General features: G+C 39.8%; 1 protein-coding gene across 2 annotated transcripts in view; it reads right to left on the bottom strand.

The window, feature by feature from the left end:
- The window catches only part of LOC133650735 (tumor necrosis factor alpha-induced protein 2-like), a 55,064-nt gene that overhangs the window by 9,436 nt on the left and 20,913 nt on the right, over positions 1–24,715 (bottom strand). For both annotated transcript variants that reach the window (XM_062048331.1, XM_062048330.1), the window contains exons 4-12: positions 23,625–24,384; positions 23,411–23,525; positions 23,234–23,344; positions 23,042–23,142; positions 21,493–21,603; positions 21,285–21,420; positions 18,777–18,899; positions 18,546–18,701; positions 7,657–7,778 (exon numbers count right to left, since the gene is read on the bottom strand). In XM_062048331.1, coding sequence (XP_061904315.1) covers positions 7,657–7,778; positions 18,546–18,701; positions 18,777–18,899; positions 21,285–21,420; positions 21,493–21,603; positions 23,042–23,142; positions 23,234–23,344; positions 23,411–23,525; positions 23,625–24,384 — 1,735 coding nt within the window. The remainder of the gene's footprint in view (positions 1–7,656; positions 7,779–18,545; positions 18,702–18,776; positions 18,900–21,284; positions 21,421–21,492; positions 21,604–23,041; positions 23,143–23,233; positions 23,345–23,410; positions 23,526–23,624; positions 24,385–24,715) is intronic.

Raw genomic sequence — 24,715 nt, 5'->3', positions numbered from 1 at the left:
CAAAAAACAGTACCGGTAGTAGTTTTATTTCAATTTACAGTAATATGCTGTAAAGAACAATGTACAATTTATTGTCATTTGTATTAATTTGATGTGTAGTTTGCTGTAAAGTTAAGTGTTTTTTATTTATTTTTATTTAGACAAAAACATGTCTGGAAAGTATGATAATTTACTGTAATATTTTTTGCAATATTGGATACTATTAAAGTTTAAAAAGTATGCAATTTCCAGCAGTACATGTATTTTTCTGTCAAAATATTAAAAAAGCAATTACATTTAGTTAGAAAATATTAAGTACTTTATTGACAAATATCATTTCCAGGTGTTTGCGAGCCAGATCTGGCCCCCGGGCCTTGAGTTTGACACCTGTGCTTTAGGCCCTGTGGACATGGGAATGTTAAAAAAGAAAGGCTTCCAAACAGTGTCGTTTCAACAACGAGTCATGTCCAGACGGTAAGGCATCGCTGTGTGAAAAATGATGTAGTACAATGTCTCGCCACATGTGGACACAAACAGAGCCACCTGATTCACCAAAACTACATGAGAAGCGGTACGTTGTCTCGACACAGAAATAATATTAGGAAGAAGACAAGTGTAAAAAATAGACTTCCTTCATGTGTCAAGTGACATCAATAAGGCCTATGTCATACTACAGCCACGTTAAAGACGGTGAGGAACAAATACAGGCATGCCGTTGATGATGGCCGTAGGAGTAGGGATGATGTTTGATAAGAAATTATCGATTTCGAGCCTGTTATCGAATCCTCTTATCGAACCGATTCCTTATCGATTCTCTTATCGAGTCCAGATAGGTGGTTGTATATGGAAAAAAACACACAATATTTGGTTTAACAAAAGCTCACTTTTATTATATAAGAAAACAATTTAATCTAATAAATAAATAAATATTGACTGTTACCCCCCTAAAAAAATAAAATAAAATAAATAAATATTGACTGTTGTTACCCAAAGTATATTAAGTGGGATTTTTTCAGAAAAACAAATATATACAGTAACACAAAAACAACCTGTCTCTGTGATCACTATAGGTGTATAAATAATAATATAGTGTTAAATAAAATCAGTCCCTTGGGCACAAAACCGAAAATAATACAGCTTTCCAAAAAGTGCAATTCTGCTGCTATTTGACATAACTGTTTGTTATGATGCTTTGACATTTTTGCATTTTATTTCTTTATTGAAAGAAAATTCTATGAAGAGAAAAGTTATTTGCAGATGTGGTTACAATGCTAAAAAAATGAAAAGTTAAAGCTAAAAAAAGAAATACACTTTGAGTTAACATTATTTCCTTATATGGGTAAAGATGTTATGAGCTAGGGAATATAACAACAACACTACCCAGCATGCAACGGGAGTGACGAGCATGCGCGGTAGCCCCGAAAAGTGTTGCATATCGTCACCCAGCAGCTAAGAATGAGCACGCTGTGAAAGTAAACGTCAAGAACTCAGCCAACACGCCTCGTCTGCATTATTTATAATTAGACAGACAACACATATACAGTGTGATTTGGTTTTGTTTACAAGGAAAGAAAAACGAAAGTTAAAAAAGGGAGATGTCATATATGTATGTGCTGCGGTTGCTTTAAGAACGTTGTGACAACTGCCGTAAAGGAGGTACGTTGCTAGCCTGGTTGCTATGTTTCCGGTTGGTCGTAAAAGTGTTCGTCATGTGTTTGTACCCTGCTCAAATCTCTCAGTAAAGTTATTCATTGGATTATACCTTTTGTTTTGAACTTTATTACACCTTGGAGCGCTTTTTCCCGTCCATTTTGTTCCTGCTTTCGCTATCTGCGCCTAATCACTGAGCTACGTGACGCCATTTATTGTGATGTCCCACGGAGCATTTCTGGTCGGGACGGGATTCGTTCCCAGGGATTCGAATAAAGAACCAACTCTTTTTCTTTACTATAGTGGTCTCGATAACGGGTACCGGTTCTCAAAAAGGGATTCGAGTCCGAGGACTCGGTTCTTTTCTTATCGAACAACCGAGAAAACCGGTTTCGAGTATCATCCCTACGTTGGAGTAGCCACGGACTTGACTGTGGATCTAATACTGTAGGTTTCCAAATCTGTGAGGAAATTTAGGATGGATTGGCAGTTGGCAACCATGCCACCAAGTATTGATTGGTATGATGATTATCTTTGTCCACAGAATCATGATTCAGTACAAAGATCCACGAACCTCCTAGCTCTGAGAATTGTTTCCTTTCCTTTTCAAAGACGCTATTACAACTATGACATATTTACAACTACAATCTGCAGTTCAGTGGTTCCAAGTACAGGTATGGCCATGAGCGCACAGTATTATGTTCACCTTCCTTCTCTTAACAAAAGGTTGCTGGTATTAAATATTGCATGGGCAAAACTTGGACTTACTATATTGAGCAGGGCGCAAAGCAAGCATGATTACAGTTTTTGTTTTTGGAACTCAGAGTCATTAAAAGGGCTGTTTTGTTGTTGCGGAAGCTCTGTAGGGTCAGACCCCTTGATATCCCTAATGGGAGTGGTTACATTTCAGAAGCGACCCGAACCAACTACACCTCTCAGAGGTATGTTTGGATGGGAAGCTGGCTTGGAATTTGCTTCCATTGGAGAAAGTTGAGAATTGTTTGCAGTTTTTTTTATGTCTGAGATGTTAAAGTGTAGCTTGTTAAAGTAACATTTCCTATTGGTGTACCCACCCTTGATTGTTTTGTGCACTGTCAGACAGAAGTATCGTGTATCTACAGAACTTCCCATCTGAGCTCTGAATTTTGAAATCTAACACCTACACCAAAAATAAGAATGCACATCTTTGTGAAAAGGAAAAAAAATGTTTTTATAAAAAAAAAACATTTACTTTGACATCCCTTTTAAAACGGCTGATGTCGACATATGCGGTTGTCGATATAATTGGCATAGCAATTGCTTGCACATGTAGTTGCAGAATTAGCCAGCCACATAAAGAGAATGGGTGATAATAAAAGATTTAGTTTACTGACATTGTTTTCCTCCATTTGTGCAAAATTTAAATGTCTGCATTTTGTTTGTTGCAGAAAGGCGGAAAAAAGAATGGCTGAGAAGTCCACTGCAAAAAAAGTAAGGAACTTTCATTCTATGTCGAAAGTTTGAAGGTAGGTAGCAGTTCTTTTCTTGTTGTTCATCACACCCTTCTTTGTCTGTTTTTGTTGATTGTGACTAGGGACGGGCAATATGGCCTAAAATCTATATTGTGACATATTTTGCAGCTTCCTGCGATAACAATATACTGTATATCTCGATATATTATTTGGTATATACAGGATAATAAAACCGCGTCATGACGGGTTACAAAGGCTTTTTTGTTTGGACATTTCTGGTTGTATTATTTTGTCAAAACTAATAATATACTAATTTACTGTTAATATTTGGTTGCTTAATAGTTTATTTTTGAAATGGTTCTAGCTACACTTATATACCTGATTTGGGTATTAAGCAGTTGGTGGTTAGCATAACCTCTTATGGTATGTAGTGTAGCATGTTTAGCTATTCCTCGTTGTCTGGGGATGACACTTGCGAGAAAATTCATGTATTTGCCGCCATGGAGGCAACGATTCCTGACTTAGAAGTGGCTTTGCACTGTGAAGAGACATTAAAGGCTAGCAACAATACTACATTGCGTTGAGGACACGGCCTTTGCTTGCGTGTCGCTTTCAAATTTGCCGGGCTTGGCTATAATGTGTCATCAATATGCATTAATCAGGATAAGACAATAATATTAAAAGCTCTGTTGTCAGCCAAATGTATATATTTTTTTAATCGTACATCTCCTATATCGTCCAACCCTAATTGTAACACAACCAAAAATATGCTTTTGTAAACGCACACTTGTGATAATGACTGAGTTAACAAAAACTCCAACAATTTTTTTTGTTTGAAGCATACTTTGTATTGAACAGAAAGTGTGAGGTGTTTTAATGCGGTATAACTAGACAGTGGTTGAGTTGCTGTTGTTGATTTCACATGGCTGTGCGATAAAAGTAACCATACAACAACACATGTAGTGTGTTGTTGTATTTTTTCCGAATGCACATACAGTACATTCGGAAAGTATTCAGAGCGCCTCAATTTTTCCACATTTTGTTATGTTACAGCTTTATTCCAAAATGGACTAAATCCATTTTGTCCTCAACATTCTACACACAGTACTCTATAATGACAGTGTGAGTTTTTAATTTAATAAAAACTGAAAATATCACATGTATTCACAGCTTTTGTTAAATACTTTGTTGATGGCACCAATTACAGCATCAAGTCTTTTTGAATACAATGCTACGAGCTTGACACACCTATCTTTAGGCAGTTTCACCCATTCCTCTTTGCAGCACCTCTCAAGATCCATCAGGTAGGATGGGAAGCATTGTCTTTTTATCCAGGATGTCTATGTACATTGCTGCATTCATCTTAGTCTATTCAGGGTGGTGACCAAGACCCCAATGGCATTCCTCTGTGGACAACCATCTCTGCAGCAATCCACCAATCAGACCTGTAAGGTGGAGTGGCCGGACGGACTCGATTTCTTGGTAAAAACTTTACCAAAATGAACTTGAAAAACTCTCAGACCATGACAAACAAAATTCTGTGGTCTGATGAGACAAAGATTGAACTCTTTGGCGTGAATGCCAGGTGTGATGTTTGGAGGAAACCAGGCACCACTCATCACCAGGCCAATACCATCCCGACACTGGATTATGGTGGTGGCAGCATCATGCTGTGGGGATGTTTTAAGTTCCTGTGACACAAGTCAGGATGGAGAGAAAGATGAATGCAGCAATGTACAGAGACATCCTGGATGAAAACCAACGCTTCTTACAGAGCTTGAGAGGTGCTGCAAAGAGGAATTGGTAAAGAGGAATGGTTGAAACTGCCAAAAGATAGGTGTGCGAAGCTTGTGGCATTCTGTTCAAAAAGACTTGAGGATGTAATTGCTGCCAGGGATGCATCAACAAAATATTGAGCAAAGGCTGTGAATACTTCTATACATGTTATTTTTAAGGGTTTTTTTTAATTCATCAATTTGCAAAAAAAAAACTAAATAAAAACTTTCCAAATTGTCATTATTGGGGATTGTCTGTAGAATTTTGAGGACACAAATTAATTTATTACCTTTAGGAATAAGACTGTAACATAACAAAATGTGGAAAAGGTGAAGCACTGTGAATACTTTTTGGATGCACTGTATATAAGCAGATATATCAGTCATAGAAATTAGGTATTGAATTTTATGTTGATAAAAGCCATTGGCCATGTCAACATTGACTTCAGCAGGTACTTTTTATTAGGGATAATATTGGATATCGGTCCAAAAACAAGTATAAGATAGGCTTGCATCTAAAGGCTCTGATATAAGCTCTGATATAAGCAGTCCTGCACTGTGTTTACTTGTGCAATGTTGGACAGCCAGTTAAAATCTAAATGTCCTCCAATAAGCACACAAGATTGGTCTTTTCTTGTATTTTAGTCAAGTCATTTACAGAAGTAAACATGGTAGACTATAGGCTACTCGGAGCGAGCAGCTACACAACAGCGAAGCACACAATAGCACACAAGCTAGACATTGAACACCTAATTGAACAATATTGTCAATTTGAAAAATATTTGTATAAAATAATTATAGTTGCATATTACTTATTATATATGAGCCAAATACACATTCAACTTACTGTGTCAAAAGCATAACCTAATAAATTATTGTGGCCACTAAGCGGCGCCAAAAAAGCTAATTGCTTTTGCTAATGGGGCGGTATAGCTCGCTTGGTAGAGTGGCCGTGCCAGCAACTTGAGGGTTGCAGGTTCGATCCCCGCGTCCGCCATCCTAGTCACTGCCGTTTTGTCCTTGGGCAAGACACTTTACCCACCTGCTCCCAGTGCCACCCACACTGGTTTAAATGTAACTTAGATATTGGGTTTCACAATGTAAAGCGCTTTGAGTCACTTGAGAAAAAGCACTATATAAATGTAATTCATTTCACTTCACTAATTACCACTCCACCTCAACTTAAAGACAGCATAGGTTCAGATGGTTAATAATAAATAGGTTACTGTTTCTCATACCTTGTTCTCTGTTTAAGGAATCTTACTTGATCAAGACTTTTATAACATTCCACACTACAAAATAATAAAAGCATGTCGATTTGTGCTGATATTGTATCAGATCAATATATGTATGGAGGAATATTCAAGGCTCCAACATCAATATTGTAATAAATGTGAAAAAATTGTATCGGGACACCACTACTTTTTAGTAGTAAATAAACATGGTGCACCATGACTCTGTAAATTGGTCGACTTAGACAAGTTGTCAACATTAACATGGTTGGTTCCACTGTAGGCAATTTTTTGTTCTGCTTTCATTTAAATGCATGCTGGGGTAATATGTTCCGTGATACAACAGTTTTCAGTCAGTAATCCATCCCAAAAGGTCAGCCGAAAACTGACTTTTACAAAAAAAGTACCTAAGAAATAATGTAAATCCAATTAATCCATTCCAGACACCCAAAATCTTTAAAACAAAACACATTTTAATTCTAGTTTTACATGCAAAAGTAATTTAGTTTAATAAATTATGAACGAATTGGATAAATGATCATTTTACATCACTTCACTGAAGACTCTTGTTAGCGAAGATGGCAATGGTACTTTACTTCAAGTTCTTTCTTGACTCCAATAGTGTTTCTCAAATTATTTACCAAAGTACTGGCACTCACAACTTTATTTGGCCCCATGGTGGCCTATTTTGCAGTTGTACTCACTAAAAAAAATGTAAAAAAAGCATGGACACTGAATCACCAGCGCATGGTTTTCTTTATATGGGCTTTTACGTTTGTTACACGCAACATTTGGTTGTACAGTACAATAACCGGGACGGTATATAACTAAACGTTTAACAATGAACGTTTAAAATCGAGGCTCGTTTTATTTGTTTTTATCAAGGATTGTTTTGATTTACTTTCAGATTATACCGTTATCATCCTAATGTATTTGTTGATCAAAGCAGTACGTTAATACTAACAGTAGGAGGAGTGTATGTACATATTAAAGTGTATTAAAACAGAAAGGCACCCAGACGCCGGAAGGACTACTCGGTGGACTCTGCTAAAATACCAAGAGGGTACACAGCATTGTGAAAGCTTCCACACCTTCTTGGTTCCAAGTGTGGCACCAGTCTGTCTCCTGCAGGGTAGCAGGAATTGGAAGTACTCGGCAGCAGCTTCCTGTCTGCTCTTTAGAGAGTTATGCGTCACAAGCGGTCGTAAGGTTGCCAGCTGTCATCTCAGTCTTAATCTGTGCACAAACAGCTCCAGCGCTTTGGACTGGCCCCGCGAGGCCTCTGAGACTCATCCACTCTCAAAACAATCCCGTGCTTCTCTCCAAAAATAGCAACATTAATGTAGATATATGTCCATGTTCCTTTCCTTGTTTTGATCCATTGTGACAAAAAAAACACATTCATACTCATGCATTTCCCTGTATGGCCAGCTGCCAAAGACAACAGGGTGAATGTGTGGCGGTAAGCATGAATAACATAGGACCATTGGGGTTACAGAGCAGAGGATTTATGTTTTCATAGACTTTTCCTGTCAGAAATAACTTAACACACTTATTAAATTCCCTTACCGTATATCTGGAAACTCTTTCACCAGGACAGCCACCTCCATCTGGATAGAGGGCGTGTCTTCAAGGAGAATGATGTCAGCCATGTGGCAGATGAGACTGTCCAACCAGGATGCGTTTGATTCCTGTAACAGACAGAACATAAAGCAATTGGCATGCTACTATCTAGCTCTATGGATGAATCCGTCAGCTTTAGGAATGGGTACCTTTCAAATTTGAACCGATACGGTACCTCGGAATCGATATGATAACAGTACCAATTTTCGCTACTTTTGTGTGTCTTCATCTGATATGGAATGTTAATGTGTTAATAATAAAATCCACTTTTAAATGTAAAATTTAACACAGAACTGATCATGACAAATGTGCTGTCCAGCTGTTGTATCTTGTTTTCTTACACTTCGGAGTCTCAATTGCAAGCATGCATTCATTTCAGTTTGTCTAAGGTGTGTTGAATTTGTAAGTCTTTTTTTGTTGTTGAGTCCTACAACGTGTTTATACTATAAGTATTGTAATTATTACCCATAATCTATTGTAACGTGTACCTGAGTTGCAGTTTTGATTACTAAATTTGGAGGTGCCATGTAAAATCGCTAATGCTAAATAGTAGCCTTTAAATGGCATATCCAATGTTTTTTTAGCATAGAGCCAACACATTTAGAAAAGTGTAGCCTTACTTTTAAGGGCTTTTGACCAGGGCTGTCCCGATCTGACATTGATATTTGATTAAAAAAAAAACATAACTGTTTATATTGGCCTGCATCTAAAACTTCAAATAGAAGAACCCAGATACAAGCAGTTAGTTCGGTTCCTGCTAGTGTTTCTTTCTACTAGCTTAGCAGACCGACACCAGGTTGTCTGTTATAGTCCATTTGAGAGCCTTTTTAAGAGTCTTCACTTCGAAACACTGCAAAACTGAACACACAGAAATAAAGTCAATGTAACTTACATGAGAAACAAAATAACATAAAATAAATGCATTAAAACAAATGGGCTAACTTACATTGGATATGCCAGATAGATGCTACCAATTCACATTAGCAAATTTACATGGCGATTTTAACACCTCCATATTTGGCAATCAAAACTAACTAAGATGAATGTTGAAATCAAACAGCTGGTGGAATAGAATACAATACAATACAATACAATAACTTTATTGTCATTGTCTTACAAACAACAACATTACTGGTGCAACTCAACAAGGTGCTTAAAATGTAAAACATAAGACCAGGACATAAAAACACAATGGAAAATAAAAGTAGCAGCATAAGTCTATCCAGGACGAGCTGCAGTGTGCTTAAACAAGCACCAAGTAGAATCTGTTAGCAGATAATACTGTATCCTCTCTTTCTCTTTCAGACTTATCAGGTCTTGACATCGAGGAAACGGCATTCTTCACGCATTCTTCACTCACGCTTTAAGTGAGGGATGAGGCAAAAACCAGACCGACTGTATGTGATCTTATTGATCTGTAGTGCCTGCCAGAGGGTAACATTTGGAACCAGTGGGTTCCCGGGTCAGAGGAGTCTTTAGCGATATTCTGAGCTCTGCTGAGGTGGATAGCTCTCTTTAGAGAGTAAGGACTGGACTGGACACAGGACTGAAGTACTTTGCCTGGTACTCCACAGGATCCAGAGGCCTTCCTCAAATTTACTGACCTCGGGACACGCCTAACGTTGTGTTCCTGCAGTTTGAGAGACATAAACATCAGTTTTGGCAATGCCTTATCCCCTGACCTAAAGGTGGAGTTATGTGCTCTGAGGAGATAATGGGCCTCTCTTGTCAAGTTGCCATCCATTCTGAATCAGAATCAGAATAGTTTTTATTGCCGTTGTTTGAGAATGGGTTCACAAACTAGGAATTTTACTTCGTGCAATCGTGCATCATAATACACATATAACACAGAATAGAATAATATGAGCTGTAACTGAGCTATCAGATCTTGTTATTGTTCATGTGTCTGATGGCCGAGGGGAAAAAACTGTTCAGGTGGCAGGAGGTGTGGGTCTGGATGGACTGTAGTCTCCTGCCTGATGGGAGAGGGGAGAATAGTTTGTGTCGAGGGTAAGAAGAGTCAGCAGTGATCCAACCCACACGCCTCCTGGTCCTAGAGGAGAACAGGTCCTGGAGTGATGGGAGTTTGCAGCTAAGGCTGCAGCTAACGATTATTTTTCTATCGATTTATCTATGGATTATTTTTTTCGATTAATCGGTTAATCTATAGATTATTTTTTTCGATTAATCTATAGATTATTTTTCCTTTTACCGATTATTTTTTTATTCAAAATGAAGATGAAAAAATAAATGTAGGCCCGTTTTTTCAAAAGGCATGGCTTTTATTTACAAAAAAAAAGAAGTATGGCCACTCAGTCAACATTGACAACAACATGACTAAATATTCTGTAACAATGTAAACATTTAAAACTTTTAACATTTAACAAAATTAAAAGTAGCTTATTTGCTTTTTAATGTGCAAATATAAAAGTCAACATCCAGTGCAAATCTTAATATTCTGCAATAGTATAAGCATTTCAAAAGTAAAAGTATTGCTTATTTTGCTTTAAAATGTGCCAAAATAAAGATCCATCCATCCATTTTGTACCGCTTGTCCCTTTTGGGGTCGCGGGGGGTGCTGGAGCCTATCAAAAGTGCAAAACGAAATATTCTGTAACAACAGTGTAAACATTTCAACAAAAGTGAAAGTATTGCTTATTTGCTAAAATGTGCAAAAATAAAGATAAACATCCAATACAAAAAAGTGCCAATCTAAATATTCTGGAGCACTGTAAACATTAAGTATTGCTTTTAAAATGTGCAAAATAAACATCCAGTCCAACACAGTACACAATAACCAATTCTACTCATTCCAGTGAGTGTCTAACAGTTGTAATGAAGAAAGGTTAGCATGTCTACATGCTCTGCTTCTTTTCTTGTTTACAATAATCCCAGCAGCTGAAAATAGGCGCTCAGAAGGGGTCGATGTGGCTGGAACTGAGAGGTAATTAGCCTTCACCTCAAGCCAGGACTGCGAGTGAGCTGAGCTGCAGTTTATATTTCTAGAAGGTCAACGGGCTCATAGTGATGTTACTAGTAGTTGACTGGGAGGTGTTTATTATCATTTGGGGAGAGTCCGCTGCCTGATGCTCACCTGCTAAACACCTATCTGCTCCACGCTGAAGCGCTGACTACATGCGCTCTGAATACACACTGCTGATTGGCTGATAATGCTTTGTGTGTACCAATCAGATGGTTGTGTGGGTGGGACAATGCTGTGTGTGTACCAATCAGATGGTTGTGTGGGTGGGACAATGCTGCGTGCTGAGACAGAGGCAGAGGAGCGAAGCAGCTTGTTAAGACTTTAGCAGCTAAAGTTAGCTTTAGCTTAGAAACTCATTCGGTACACCCCCGTACCGAACCGAAAGCCCCGTACCGAAACGGTTCAATACAAAACACGTACCATTACACCCCTAGCAGATACAAATGACACATTCATGTTTTTGTGTAATGATGACAACGTATACTCGCGCGGACGATTGACTAGTTGATGGTTTTCTTTTCAACTGTTCGTGCATAGCCGTTGTGCTGCTATGATAGGCCATTTCCGCTTGACACAGTGTGCATAAAACAACATTATTAGGCCGTTTATTGAAATACTCCCACACTTTTGACCACTTTTGGCATGCTTTTCCCCCTCGCTCGCACCGCTCGCATCGTCTGCTTTGATCGTCTGCTTTGCGCTTCGCCATGACGGTAGTGTGACGTAAATATGCGACGCGTCGACGCACAAAAACGGTGTCGACGTATTTACGTAACCGATGACGTCGACTACGTCGACGAGTCGTTTCAGCCTTATTTGCAGCCAATAACCTTCTCATTAGCACGTATGATGTGCCGCAGTCTGTGGCGCCGGGGAACCACACGGTGATGGAGGAGGGGAGGATGGACTCGATGATGGTTGAGTAGAACTGCACCAGCATCTCGGTCGGCACCTTACGTTTCTTCAGCTGCCGCAGGAAGTACATCCTCTGCTGGGCCTTCTTGATGAGGGAGCTGATGGTCGGCTCCCTCTTGAGGTCCTGGGTGATGGTGGTGCCCAAGAAACGGATGGAGTCCACAATGGAGACGGGGGTGGGAGAGTCAATCAGGGTGAGGGGGGATGGTGGGGCTGTGACTTTCCCGGAGTCCAAGATCATCTCCACTGTTTTCTGGGCGTTCAGCTCCATGTTGTTGAGGCTGCACCAGGACGCCAGCCTGTCCACCTCTCTCCTGTAGGTGGACTCGTCGCCATCCAAGATGAGCCCGATGAGGGTAGTGTCGTCCGCAAACTTGAGCAGCTTTACAGACTGGTGACTGGAGGTGCAGGGGGGGAGCTGAAGGCCGTTCGTGACGACAGTAATGTGTGTTGAGGCCCTGAGCGAGAGTCCGATCATTCAGGGCCTGGGGGGTTTTGGGCTTATAGTTCGTAAGGGCCCTTAGTCCTCTCCACATGGCTGCAGAGTCATTGGAGCTGAACTGTTCCTGGTTTGGAAACGTCCTGATCCGCTTGTAACAGTGTTAACACAGAACTTAATTTATGCCAGGACAGTCTCTGTGGGGTCTTCCGGGGCCCCCTGGTCAAACAAGTCCCAGTATTGTGGGGTATGTAAACAGCAGTGATAATAACAATGCTCAGTTCTGGAGACAAATAGAAGGATCTGCATTATATAGAGACAGCTTCCAGGTCAGGAGAACAGTGTCGGGCAATAATTCTGCTGTCAGCTGCTGTTTGGGTAGACACCGAGACCACCTCTTTTACTCTTACCGGACTCGATGCTCCTATCCTGCTGGTAGCTAGCGCAGCCTACTAGCGTTGGGTATGAGGTAGTGCAGCCAGCTTTCAATTACAATCGTCACACAACATGATCAGGCGGCGTGTTAGAAGCAACCAGGGGCTCCAGTTCATTCATCTTGTTGAAAATAGATCTGCCGTTTGTCAGGATGATGCTAGGTAGCAGCGGATTGTGTGGTTTCCGCTTCAGCCTAGCCAGTGTGCCTGACCAATAGCCCTGTTTCTGCCTTAGCTCCCGCCGAGGTCTACGTCTCCGGGCTGCCATGCATATCCACTCTGACTTCACTGCTCTAGCAGTGATGTATGGGGTGTTGTTTTCCTCTGAAAGTTGCTAGTGATCGTGAAACTACAACGCAGTCCAATGAAGATCAACTCTCTGCTTCTGGCTTGCTCTGCTTGATACGAGCAGAAATAGGACGTAGACAAAAACTTGGAAAACGGGAAACTAAGGGACCAAACATTTAAGTCCCATCTAAAAAAATAATTTATACACCCTACCCCTTAAATAGACCCATGTGTTAGACAAGTTGATCTGCCCTCTCTCTTTGCTGCTCTGTCCCACTCTCCTATGTGGAGAAGATTTTAGGTGGCCACGGATCAGTTTCCACGGAGGACGCGCTAGCTGTACCAAGTCTGGACCACTCCTCCGTGCATCAGTTGGTGACTACTCTGCGCTGCTGACTTGTCTACATGCAAGAGTGTCCCCTGATGGCCTCACTATGGTCTGGACTCTCACATTATTAACCATATCCACTTGGCATCCGTTGCACCGGTCACCAGAAGGGGGTCCCCACATCTGCAGTCCCTTCCAAGGTTTCACATTGTTCCCATTGGGTTGAGTTCTTTCTTGGTTCTGATGTGGGATCAGATTCGAGGATGTTGTTGTGGTTTGAGACATTTGTGATTAAGGGCTATATAAATAAAAATTGATTTATCGATTGATTAAAAGAGCTAAGAGTCACAGCACTCGTTCGTGACGCCATCATTCCTAGAAGACGTGTGATGTGAAGTAATGATACTTACATCGTAAACACTTTGTAGGACTCAGCTAAATACAAGACTGCCACATTTAACTTAATGGCAATAGACAACGGCAACCCATCTAGGACAGGCTGAAAGGAATGCATACATAGCTAAGACAAGATAATAATGTAAGAAAACAATATACATATAACAACTGGATAGTAAACAGTTCATTTCAGAGTCTACTCAAGCACTGTTTTCCAGCTGTGTAAGGATTCAGCATAAGGAGCCCACACAATCACAAAAACTTATTACTGGCTCAATTTTTAATTCAGGGACAGTGCATATTAATTAATATATATGTAAATTTAAAAATGTCATAGCCATGTGTCAATTTACATATGTTGTCCCATACACAGGGTGATGTAATACAAAGAACATAGAAAAACAGAGACCAGGCACTTGCTAAAGGATCATCAGGAATGCTAATCAACATCGTCAACACATTTTATTGACTCATTGAAAAAACGGCTTTTGTTTTTCCTTCAAGGTCAATGGAATTATTTGCCTTATCATTTTCTAAAAATAACAATATTTTTGTAACGGTCTCTAAAAAGCTGTCCTCCACCCCTCGTACCCATTTTTCACAGTTGCTGCAGTCCACCCTTCAGCGTAAAAGGCCATCAAGGCCATCCTAGACTCACTTCAAAGTTAGCCAGCTGACAGGAACAGGAAGATCCCTCCGAACACAGCAGCTTCCTGTTGTCAGCCGAGGTGACGGACGCTTGTTTGAACTCGTGCATAGAAAGGGGGCAAATGCCATGCTGTCCGGCATAGTTGCTTTACGGCCTACCCCTACATCCCCCACCTCCGGTTAGCGCAAACATGTGCCAAATCCATCCATCTCCATCTCACTGACGGCAGCCATTTTTCAAAGCTCACTCCTGTATCAACACTGTCTGGCTAATTCCTGACCTAGGAAGTTGGAGGGCTCCATTCCCAGTCACCAGGCTTGGCATTCAGCCTGGCAGTATGTGCACTATGTACGTTCCAAAACATGTGCTAACTACAAATGCATGTTTGGAGATGACCATTTAGGAGGGAGTTGATTATTTTGTGTACGAATGTACCTGCGTTGTGCTACCGAAACCCGGTTACATAACAGCACTGGCGTCAACATAAACGGTAGTAACCAGTTGTAGTTATCGATGCCTCAAGTAGTTATCAGGTGGCTGAATGGTGGCAGGAGCCTACACGATCTACAAGTAACTGTCAATTCAGAGCTTGTGATAGTGGATTCCTGGTTCAAATGCAATAAACTCTCACTTAATGTTAATAAAACAAATGTTATTTTATTTCGTTCTAATAAAAACCGGACAAATACTGAGCACTGCCATATCAACATAAATGGGCAGGAAATACAGAGAGTGAACTCCACAAAATTCCTGGGGGTCATCATTGACGAATACCTCAATTTCAAATGTCACATTAGCCATCTGTTAAACAAATTATCCAAATATTTTGGCTTGTTCTTTCACCTTCGTCATTTACTTCCTCTTTATGCTCTACTTACTCTATATAAAACTCTCTTTGAACCACATCTAAACTACTGTAATGTCATCTGGTGTAACACCTTCCCTACCTACCTTCACAATTTAGAATCCATGCAAAAGAAAATCAGACGGGCCCTGTCATGGTCCAAGTTTAATGCCCCCACTCGACATCTATTCCATAATTATAATCTCTTAAGACTGACAGAGTTCAATATTTATCACAATAGTTGTCTAACCTATCAAGTCATCCACAGGCTGAATCTTAGGATCTGTGGCTTGGTTCCTATCTATCATCCCCAGCATGCCCACAACACTCGTAACTTAAATCTGATACCAGGTAAACATCGTCTACTGGCTTGTACTGCTCGAAGTGTTGTATGCAGGGGACCAAAGATTTGCAACCGGCTTGATGAGAGCCTCAAGATGCTGTATTCATTCTCCAACTTCAAAAAGAAACTGAAAACTTCCCTATTGACCATGTTTTTTTTGTGCTTGCCACCATGCTTCATCATTCCATGTATATACTGTCCTCTGGACCCCCTGCCAAAAGTTTCTTCTAGCTTATTTGGGGGACCCTTTCACTTACCAACATCCTTAAATGATATTCACTACTATTGTAATTGTTCTATGGTATTGTGAATAAACTTGAATTGAATGCAGACTCAACCATCTGCAAAAAGTGCATGGCGGTAATATTGTGGAAGACATGTCTTGTCTTGTTAGTAATGTAGCATCTCGACAGAAGCACACAAAGTCTGACGCTCTTTTTAAACTTTATTGCTGACCTTAACATGCCAATAGCGCCCTCATAGCGGCGCAAGCGCTGCAGCACTAGCCAATAGACAACAAAGTTCTTTCACATTCTGCACCAATGACAGTTACGGAGAGTGAGCTGCGTTCACAAACCCGCGGAATTATGAGCACCAATATTACAACCCAAGCAAGTCGTTTTTTTGCACGTTCTTTATGTTGCATATTGCTGCTAAAATTATGACCATTTTTTTGTATTTCTTAGTATACAAAAAAAAAATATTTTTAGTTATAAATTAGATATGTTAGATTCGAATGCCACATGAACATAAAAAAAACCATAGTTTTTTTTACAAATATTTGCATGTTTTCCATTTTTTAAGTATCGATTGAGGCACTCCATGATCGCATGCTGTTTTGGACTGTTTTTAGGCTATTTTTTGTATTCTTTCTGTTTATTTGATTACGCAACAGTCATCGTTCATCATTACACAACAGATACGCTGTTGCACTCATGCATGTGTGTCAAAAAGTCAAATCCTGCCAGAGGAATGGAAGTGTAAAGAACTAGATAGCCAAACACGCTGGACTTTAGATGTCTAGTGGGCCCAAATACAATTCAAATGGCCCTACGAGTATAATTTTCCCCCATGTGAGGTTGTACATTGTTAGATGTTGAGTTTTATGGCTTCAAGTATGACAGATCAGGGAATATTGTACTTTTGGTACAATTATTTTGGATGAGAGAGGAGAAGTCCACATATATTGTATTACAAATTGGATAAAAATATTATTGGTATCACATAATATCAAACTGTACCAATTTTTGATGTTGCTAGTTCAAGAATTTGACAGGCAAACAGACATATTAATAGCGGACTGTGTTGAGGTGTTACAATTTCCAATACCCTGTTAGAAGGCATTCAAAATGTGCCAACTCAATTCTAATTTACTTTGGATATGCCATATACATGCTACTATTGCATTAGCAATTTTACATGGCAATTTCAACACCTCAAAATTTTAAATGCACTTTACAATCAAACAGCTAGTGTGTAATAAGTACAATATTTACAGTACAAACACTTTGAAGGCTCAACAAAAGACAAAACTGGCACATTCAACTGAATGGCAAAGACTACTTCCCGACTACAGCAACACACCTAAGATAAACTGAAATGAATGTATACTTTACTCAGAAGCTTTAGAAAACAAAATATAACAACTGGATTGCACAGTTATTGTTATCAGCTCAGTGTTAAAGATTAGATAAAAATATGAGATTTTATTATGACACAAATGACCATTTATTATAAATGCACCAAAAATGTATACTGTTGAGTACCAATACCAATTCAGGGTACATTACTGCCACCTGCAGCTAAAATTAAATTTTTCAATAACAACATCAAAACTAAAGAATGGGATAAGAGTTTTGGCTTGATGTCAAGTACTGTGATAAGTACCCAGTTATTCAAATAATTGAGACTTTTGGTGATGAAACCAAAAAAATCACTGTTATTTACAAAATATAGTTAAAACGCACAGATTTGTTCTATGAATAATGACATTGCATTTTGGGAGTTTCAGGTCAGGCCTGCTGACGAAATAGGTTCTGTTAAATAAACCCCTAAAAAGATGGTTACCCCTCAAAAAAAGGCACTACGTGTATCGTGGTTTACTAAAATAAAATATGGTAGAGCTACGCACAAAACTACAGGATTAACTATGGAAGACATGACGTGGCACAAGACGTTGACGGAGCATTTACAGTGTTGAATAAAGGGAGAAAAGGACGACCGAGACAAGCCAAAATGTCCACATATAAGGTTAGTTATTTGCTCTCTCTTGTAATAGGGAAGCGCCGATCGTTTGGCAACCCAACAGTATCGGCCGAATTTCATGAAAAAGTATGTGATCAGCCATTGCTGATTAATGCCTTCAAAAGCCAAATTACAAAAGCCAAACACGTTGACAACAGATAGTGGAGGGCGGATTGATTAATAAATTGGTGATGTCGATACCAAGGGTAGTATCAGTATATGATCGATATTAGAGTGATAAGATAAATATTTTTATTTTCACAAAATAATTTTTTTGTCGTTTTGGTTAATGTTTCCAAACTCAAGGGATATATTCTTGGACAAAGGAAGACTTTGAGGGCAACATCAAAGGGTTTAAATGAGTAGTAGATAGTAGTTTTTGCTTATTGTGTGTTGTTGACTTTGTTTTGCTCAAACAATTGGATGTAATAAAAGAGAACAGGGAACTACTTTGAATATCGTGTTGATCTTGTTACACTGTCAATAGCACTCATCATAAGTAAATAAAACAATTTACAGTAAATACATGTGATCAATATTGGTATGAGCCAAAATCACTCATGGGTGATCAGAATCGGAATCGGCAGCATATAAAATCCTGATTCAAGCATCTTTATATTGTAATGAATATGTTAAATTCTAAAAATAAACAAATCTGATACAGTAATAATAGTAGGCAACATGTATTCCGGCTTCCTCCCACCTCCAAAGACATGCACCTGGGGATAGGTTGATTGGCAACACTAAAATGGCCCTAGTGTGTGAATGTGAGTGTGAATGTTGTCTGTCTATCTGTGTTGGCCCTGCGATGAGGTGGCGACTTGTCCGGGGTGTACCCCGCCTTCTGCCCGAATGCAACTGAGATAGGCTCCAGCACCCCCCGCGACCCCGAACGGGACAAGCGGTAGAAAATGGATGGATGGATGGATGACCATGTACCCTTTTTTATGTTAAAAGAACAAACAGACTCACCAAATCCTTAAAGAGTCCTTTAAGCTGCTTGGCTTCGTCTTGTAAGCGGAAAGCCATCCTCTTCCTCATCTTGGAAGATGTGCATATGAGCCGTCCCCGCATGATGGCTCGGACATATTCCACCAGGACCCGTCGGTGCACCTCACCCACTAACGTCTGTGTCATTCAGCAAATCCATTTAGAATTTGGCGTCCCTGGACCTCTAGGTCCTAAAGACCCTACAAGACACACCTGATACGGTGGAGGATCCATCCTTCGGAACTTTTTGAAGTGTTGTTTGATGCTGGCTTCAATGGCCTCGAACGTGTCCGTGTAGTTCAGCCATTTTCTCTTGACCATTTTGTCAAAAAACGGCTGAAAAAGACAATGCAGGGTTGGGGTTACAAGTAAGTAGTAAGCGACTGAGATACATTGAGTATTACTTTGCTTTTCATACGGCCCAATGTTGGTATCAACAGTCAAACACAGCTCGTAACAAACAAATCTGTTTATTCCACGCTTTTGAGTGCCCAAACAACGAATCCCAAGCATTTGCTTTTTTTGTTGAGTAAAACTACAAAATAATCCGCTTTGAGGCCCTAGAAAGTTACGTTTGCCAGCACTTTGATAAAGAAGGTGAGAAACACCATAACTCGTAACGAAGTTCGAAAGAGCCCTTGCTCTCCCCTCCTTCCGCCCATTGCCCCATTGTTATGTATCATCTTGGTTATTGTACTGCCAATCGTTTTACCTACAAACTACTCAGTTTTTACCACCTACCAGAATTGAGTGCCCAACAAAAAAATTCCACAAGCGGGTGACTTTTATTATGGCATGCGCCTGGAAAATAATCCACAATTGGGCCAAAAAAATTTACGAGTGCCAGCATTTTGATGAAGAAGGTGAATTTTGATTCACAAAGATAACTTGTAGCACGAAAGTCTTTAATCGTAATTATTTTGTATTCTGCATTGCATTCGGCAAGTAAAATTGTAATTATTCTCAAAAAAAATGTGTTTCGTGTTTATATTTTCGACTGGCTGCAATGGATTAATTGGATTTATATTATTTCTGATGGAAACCATTGCTTTGGTTTAAGTTTTGTCTGACCTTTTGGAATGGATTACTAGCAAAAACAAAGGGTACTAATGTACATTACATCATTTTGACACTGTGAAGATTTGAAAGCATGCTAAATAAACAGTATTCAATCATTGACTAGGAACTGTAAAGAAAAGTTCAAATAAAGCATTCAAGGATCAAAAATAGTCACTATGATAAAAATGGATGGCCTTTATTTAACACTTTGTAACAAAATCATATATTCAGGGAAGGGTTGTACGGTATACCGGTACTGGTATAGTATCGCGGTACTAATGAATCGAAAACGGTAACATACTCTGTTTGAAAAGTATCGGTTCCCGGGCATGACAGCGCGGCGTCACATTGTGACATTGCTGGTTTTACGAGCAGAGGAACATGTTCGACAGCGCACAATCACAGAGTACTTACAAGCAGACACAGTGTGTAGACAGATAAGGGAGAACGGACGCATTTTGGTCTAAAAACTAAAGATAGAGGGGAAGTTATAAAACTGAAACGCCCCCAGGAAGAGATGCTTTAAGACATGGCTAGCTAGCTAGCGGCTAAAGGCCAGCTCCAGTCTGCAGTGTTTTAGCTACTTCAAAATCACTAATCCTCGCCTCCATGGCGACGAATAAAGTAAGTTTCGTATAAGTATCATCCCTGCAGGACGAGGACTAGCTAAACATGCTTCACTACACACCGTAGGAGGATACAATAGCTAACCGCTAACAGAAAGCCAGCACTCTGAATGTAAACAAACGCCATGGGTGGATCTACACCTGACATCCACTGTAATGATACCAAGTACAATAGCGTATTGAGTCATTACTATTATGATTACATTGATATTTTTTATTGTCACAAAATCTTTTTTCCTTTTTTAAAATGCATATTATGTTTATAAACTCAGGAAATTTGTCCCTGGACACATGAGGACTTTGAATATGACCAAAGTCTGATCCTGTAACTACTTGGTATCAGATTGAAACCCAAATTTGTGGTATCATCCAAAACTAATGTAAAGTATCCAAACAACAGAAGAATAAGTGATTATTACATTTTAACAGAAGTGTAGATAAAACATGTTAAAAAATAAAATAACCAGATATTAACAGTAAATGAACAAGTAGATTAACAATCCATTTTTACAGCTTGTCCCTCATAATTTTAACAAAATAGAATGAGAAATGACACAATATGTCACTGCATATGTCAGCAGACAAATTAGGAGCCTTTGTTTGCTTACTTACTACTAAAAGACAAGTTGTCTAGTATGTTCACTATTTCATTTAAGGACTAAATTGCAATAAGAAACATATGTTTAATGTACCCTAAGAATTTTTTTGTTAAAATAAAGCCCTTTTTTTTTGGTCGCCCTTATTTAGAAAAGTACCGAAAAGTATCGAAAAGTATCAAAATACATTTTGGTAACGGTACTAAAATGTTGGTATCGGGACAACACTAATTAGGGGTAATAAAGATCATCAGCCTGGCCAAATTAAGGTTATTAAGTGTATTATTTAGTCCATGACCGCGTAATAATAATAATAATAATAACTCCCGCGACCCCGAGAGAAACAAGCGGTAGAAAATGGATGGATGGATGGAATAAGGAATTGTATTTATAATGTACTTAAAATTCTATGGTGGATGACCTGCTCATGATGTCCTCACCCTAATGTGCTCAAACAGCCTGTCTGCCAGAACCCTCACAGACTGGTTAATGATCCTGTCCAGAGAAGAGTTGGCTCCCTTTGCAGAGTCCTCGCTAGCCTGTTGATCACACTGCCTGCAGCGCTCCACAAAGGTTCTACGGGGCACAAAGGTGGCATTAAAATACAGATCTTAGTTCAAATGAGAGATGGAAGCAGACGTGTTTCACCTGAGAGGGGGGCAACAGTTGACCAGAGCTATTGTCCTGGAAACATATCCATCACCTCGATCACCGAACTCCGCCTGTGTCTCGTGAAACATCTCCACTTTTCTCTGGAATCTGTACACAAGGTTTTTAATAAGATCCAGCAGATGGCACTGTACTGGTAAAAGCATGTTAGGACCCGCATAAGGACCCGATTGGAATTGCTTTATTTTCCCATTGTTATTTTTTGTATTATTTCGTTAACAAAATCACTTTTTGAGAAGCTACAACATGCACAAAAACACACCAAGTTATTTCACACGTGCAGTCGACCATTTTAGTTTTAGCGTTCCATTTGCCAAGGCTAGACAAGGAAGGTTATTCATCCAATTGCCAACAACATTGAGTCTTGTATTCTACATTCATGGCCTATGATACGTTGTGCCAACTTAAGTTTTTATCATAAGTTTGCTGCCACAAAAGCCAACCCCCTTTGGCTGATAATTTATTTATTTTGTGATCCCCAAGTTAACAGAGCAGCTAACTGTGTATGTCAATACAGAGTGTGGAGCCATTTCCCTAGGTTGATAATCATCGGCAAATAAACTGCATTTATTACAAGTGCCATTATCCCTGGAGGACAAGGCTAAACATGTTACACACCGAGTAAGAGCAAGCGGGACCAGATAAGAAGGCATGCTAATTGCTAAACTAGCCGTTAAACTAGCTTGAAACAACAAACGAAATAAGTAGTAAAGTTAAAAAATGTAGATTGAAGCGCATTACAGCAGAATGTAGCCAGATATTAACAGGGAATTAACAAGTACGGTAGATTAATAAGATTGTAGAGAGAAGATGATATAACGTGTTCTGTTGCTGTGTAGCGGTCAGGCGTACACATGGGGAGGGCGGATCGATCCATATATTGGTAGATACCAAGGGTAGTGTCAGTATACGATCGATACTAAAGTGACAAATTTTGTATTTTCACAATATCATTTTTCATGTTGTTTACAAAAACAACATGTAACAAAATGTCAAATGCATGTAATAAGATAAACGCAGAACAGTGTTCCCTCGACACTGCGGTCTCAGTGCTTCGCAGATTTTAAAGTACTATTGACCACATTGAGATTTAAGTACCTATTTAAGTTTCATGTTAAAATTACGTCGGTTTTAAAGTGTATAAAGTGTTTTTCAGATCATAGGAAGTGTTTATCAGTGTTAATGAAAGCTATGTGTGAGGAGGGATTGTAAACATGTTCAATACATACAATATTCATATAGCTCATAAAATAATAGCATCCTTACTTCGCGGAAATTCACCGACCACGGGAGGGTCCAGAAAGAAAATATGTGATAACCGAGAATACACTGTAGTTTAAATATTGTGTTGTTACACTCTCGTCCTGTGATTTTTTTTTCTGATTATAATTGTGATTCAAATTTGCAGATAATACAGTACATGTGATCGGTTTCTACCGATATCTAAATCAACCAATTAAACACAAAGATGTCTGTATATGCATTGATATAAATGTTATATTGGTTTCTATGTTATTTTGTTCCTTACCTGTAAAGAAAATCAGCCAAACCGATGAGACTAAAACGAGCCACTCTTGCCCCGAGAAACTGGTTCACAGATGTAGATTTGTCTAGATCAACTTTCAGTCTCTAGAAGTGAGGACAACACATTTTTTAAGGACAGCTGGATCTTAATTGTAATATATCCTGTTTTTTGTTTCACTGCAAAATCATTTAGTACCTGTATGACCGAGCGTGCTAGATGGGACTGATATTCCTCTATGTGTAGAGTATGGGCCCATCGCCGTTCTTCATCATCCAGAACCTGAATCAACTCTGTTGTTACCTTCTCCTGGAACACCATCAACAAAATGGTCCGCATTTATGCACAGCTGTCATGATAATACTCAATGTTTACCTTGACGAGACTAAGGCAGTCTTCTTCCAGCCTGTTCACTGTATTTTGAGGCAGAATGGGTTCCAGAGAGGCATAGTTGATGGGTGTTGCGGTCCCTATGGTTCCCAGAACATCCCTTTGTAAAGAGAAACATGTATTTTGTGGAAAGACAATTAGATACTTAGCATTTACCGTTTGGTACTGTCTCATGCTGACATATGTACTGGTACTCTACCGGTTGTAGATGTTGTAGAACCAGTCCAACAGCGAGTAGACATCAGTAATCTGCAGTGGGTCACTGGTAATGGCTTTCAGACGTTTGGCCACAGCTCTATGATAACTTTCCACATACACCTGGAAAGCGGCAAACTCCTCCGGGTAAATAGACACAGCATTCCTCCTTGCTGCATCCAAGTCATCCACCACCCGGCACCTCAGGCGCTCCAGATACGAGGACAGCTGGCCCGCCTGAGTGTCCACCTGGTGTGGCAAGCTCCAGTCTGCAGCCTCCGCCACTGCTTCCCTCCACTTTATCTTCAGTCGTCGAGGACGATGGCTGGGTTGGATCTGAAGAGCCACATCCATTTGTTGCTCTGGCTTGGTGTCCTCTCGAAGAGTCCAGGCAGCATCGGCATGTTCCTCCTGTTGAATCACCAGCACCACAAGCCCAAGGTTGGGCCCAGCACTGGGCTGACGGAGAGACTCACGCACAACATCCCACATCTCCTTCATCAAAGCCTCATAGAGGAGCTCCACATCCTTCTCTTTCCTTCGGCTCGAATCCAGAGTAGCATTGGCGCTCAGTGAGTCATCCAAAGATGAGAATGACAGGGGAATCATTCCAGAAGGGCTGGGGGGGCTGAGGGTCGGAGTCAGGGTGGGACTGGTCGGACATGGCAGGAGAGACAACAGTTCACACTCCCGCTGTAGCTCCTGAATATGTGTGTCGGCCAGGAGCAAGTCCCGGTGGTTGACTAACTGTAGGATCTCCAGTACTGTTGAGAGCAAACCAAAGACCAATTTTGTTGGAATCATTGTACATATATGCCATAGTATCAGAAAAATAAGTGGTTATTTGAGTATATGTGCATGTATTGGCTAAAAACTAAGCTATGTATTATTTGTTCAGCACTTGAAAAACATGGTTCCCCAAGGATTCAGCAAACAGATATTTAAGGCTCACATAGGTAGAGGAAATGCAGGCATTTCCTGATTTGACACGCTACTGTTGATTGAACCCGATGACTCAGAACTATGGGAAATTCTGAGGAAATGGGGCACAGGACCATATTTCATGACTTCAACTTATAAGTGGGGTATTTTACC

Source organism: Entelurus aequoreus, linkage group LG05 (assembly GCF_033978785.1).
Source record: "Entelurus aequoreus isolate RoL-2023_Sb linkage group LG05, RoL_Eaeq_v1.1, whole genome shotgun sequence".
Taxonomy (NCBI): domain Eukaryota; kingdom Metazoa; phylum Chordata; class Actinopteri; order Syngnathiformes; family Syngnathidae; genus Entelurus; species Entelurus aequoreus.
This window is presented reverse-complemented; position numbering and strand designations above follow the sequence as displayed.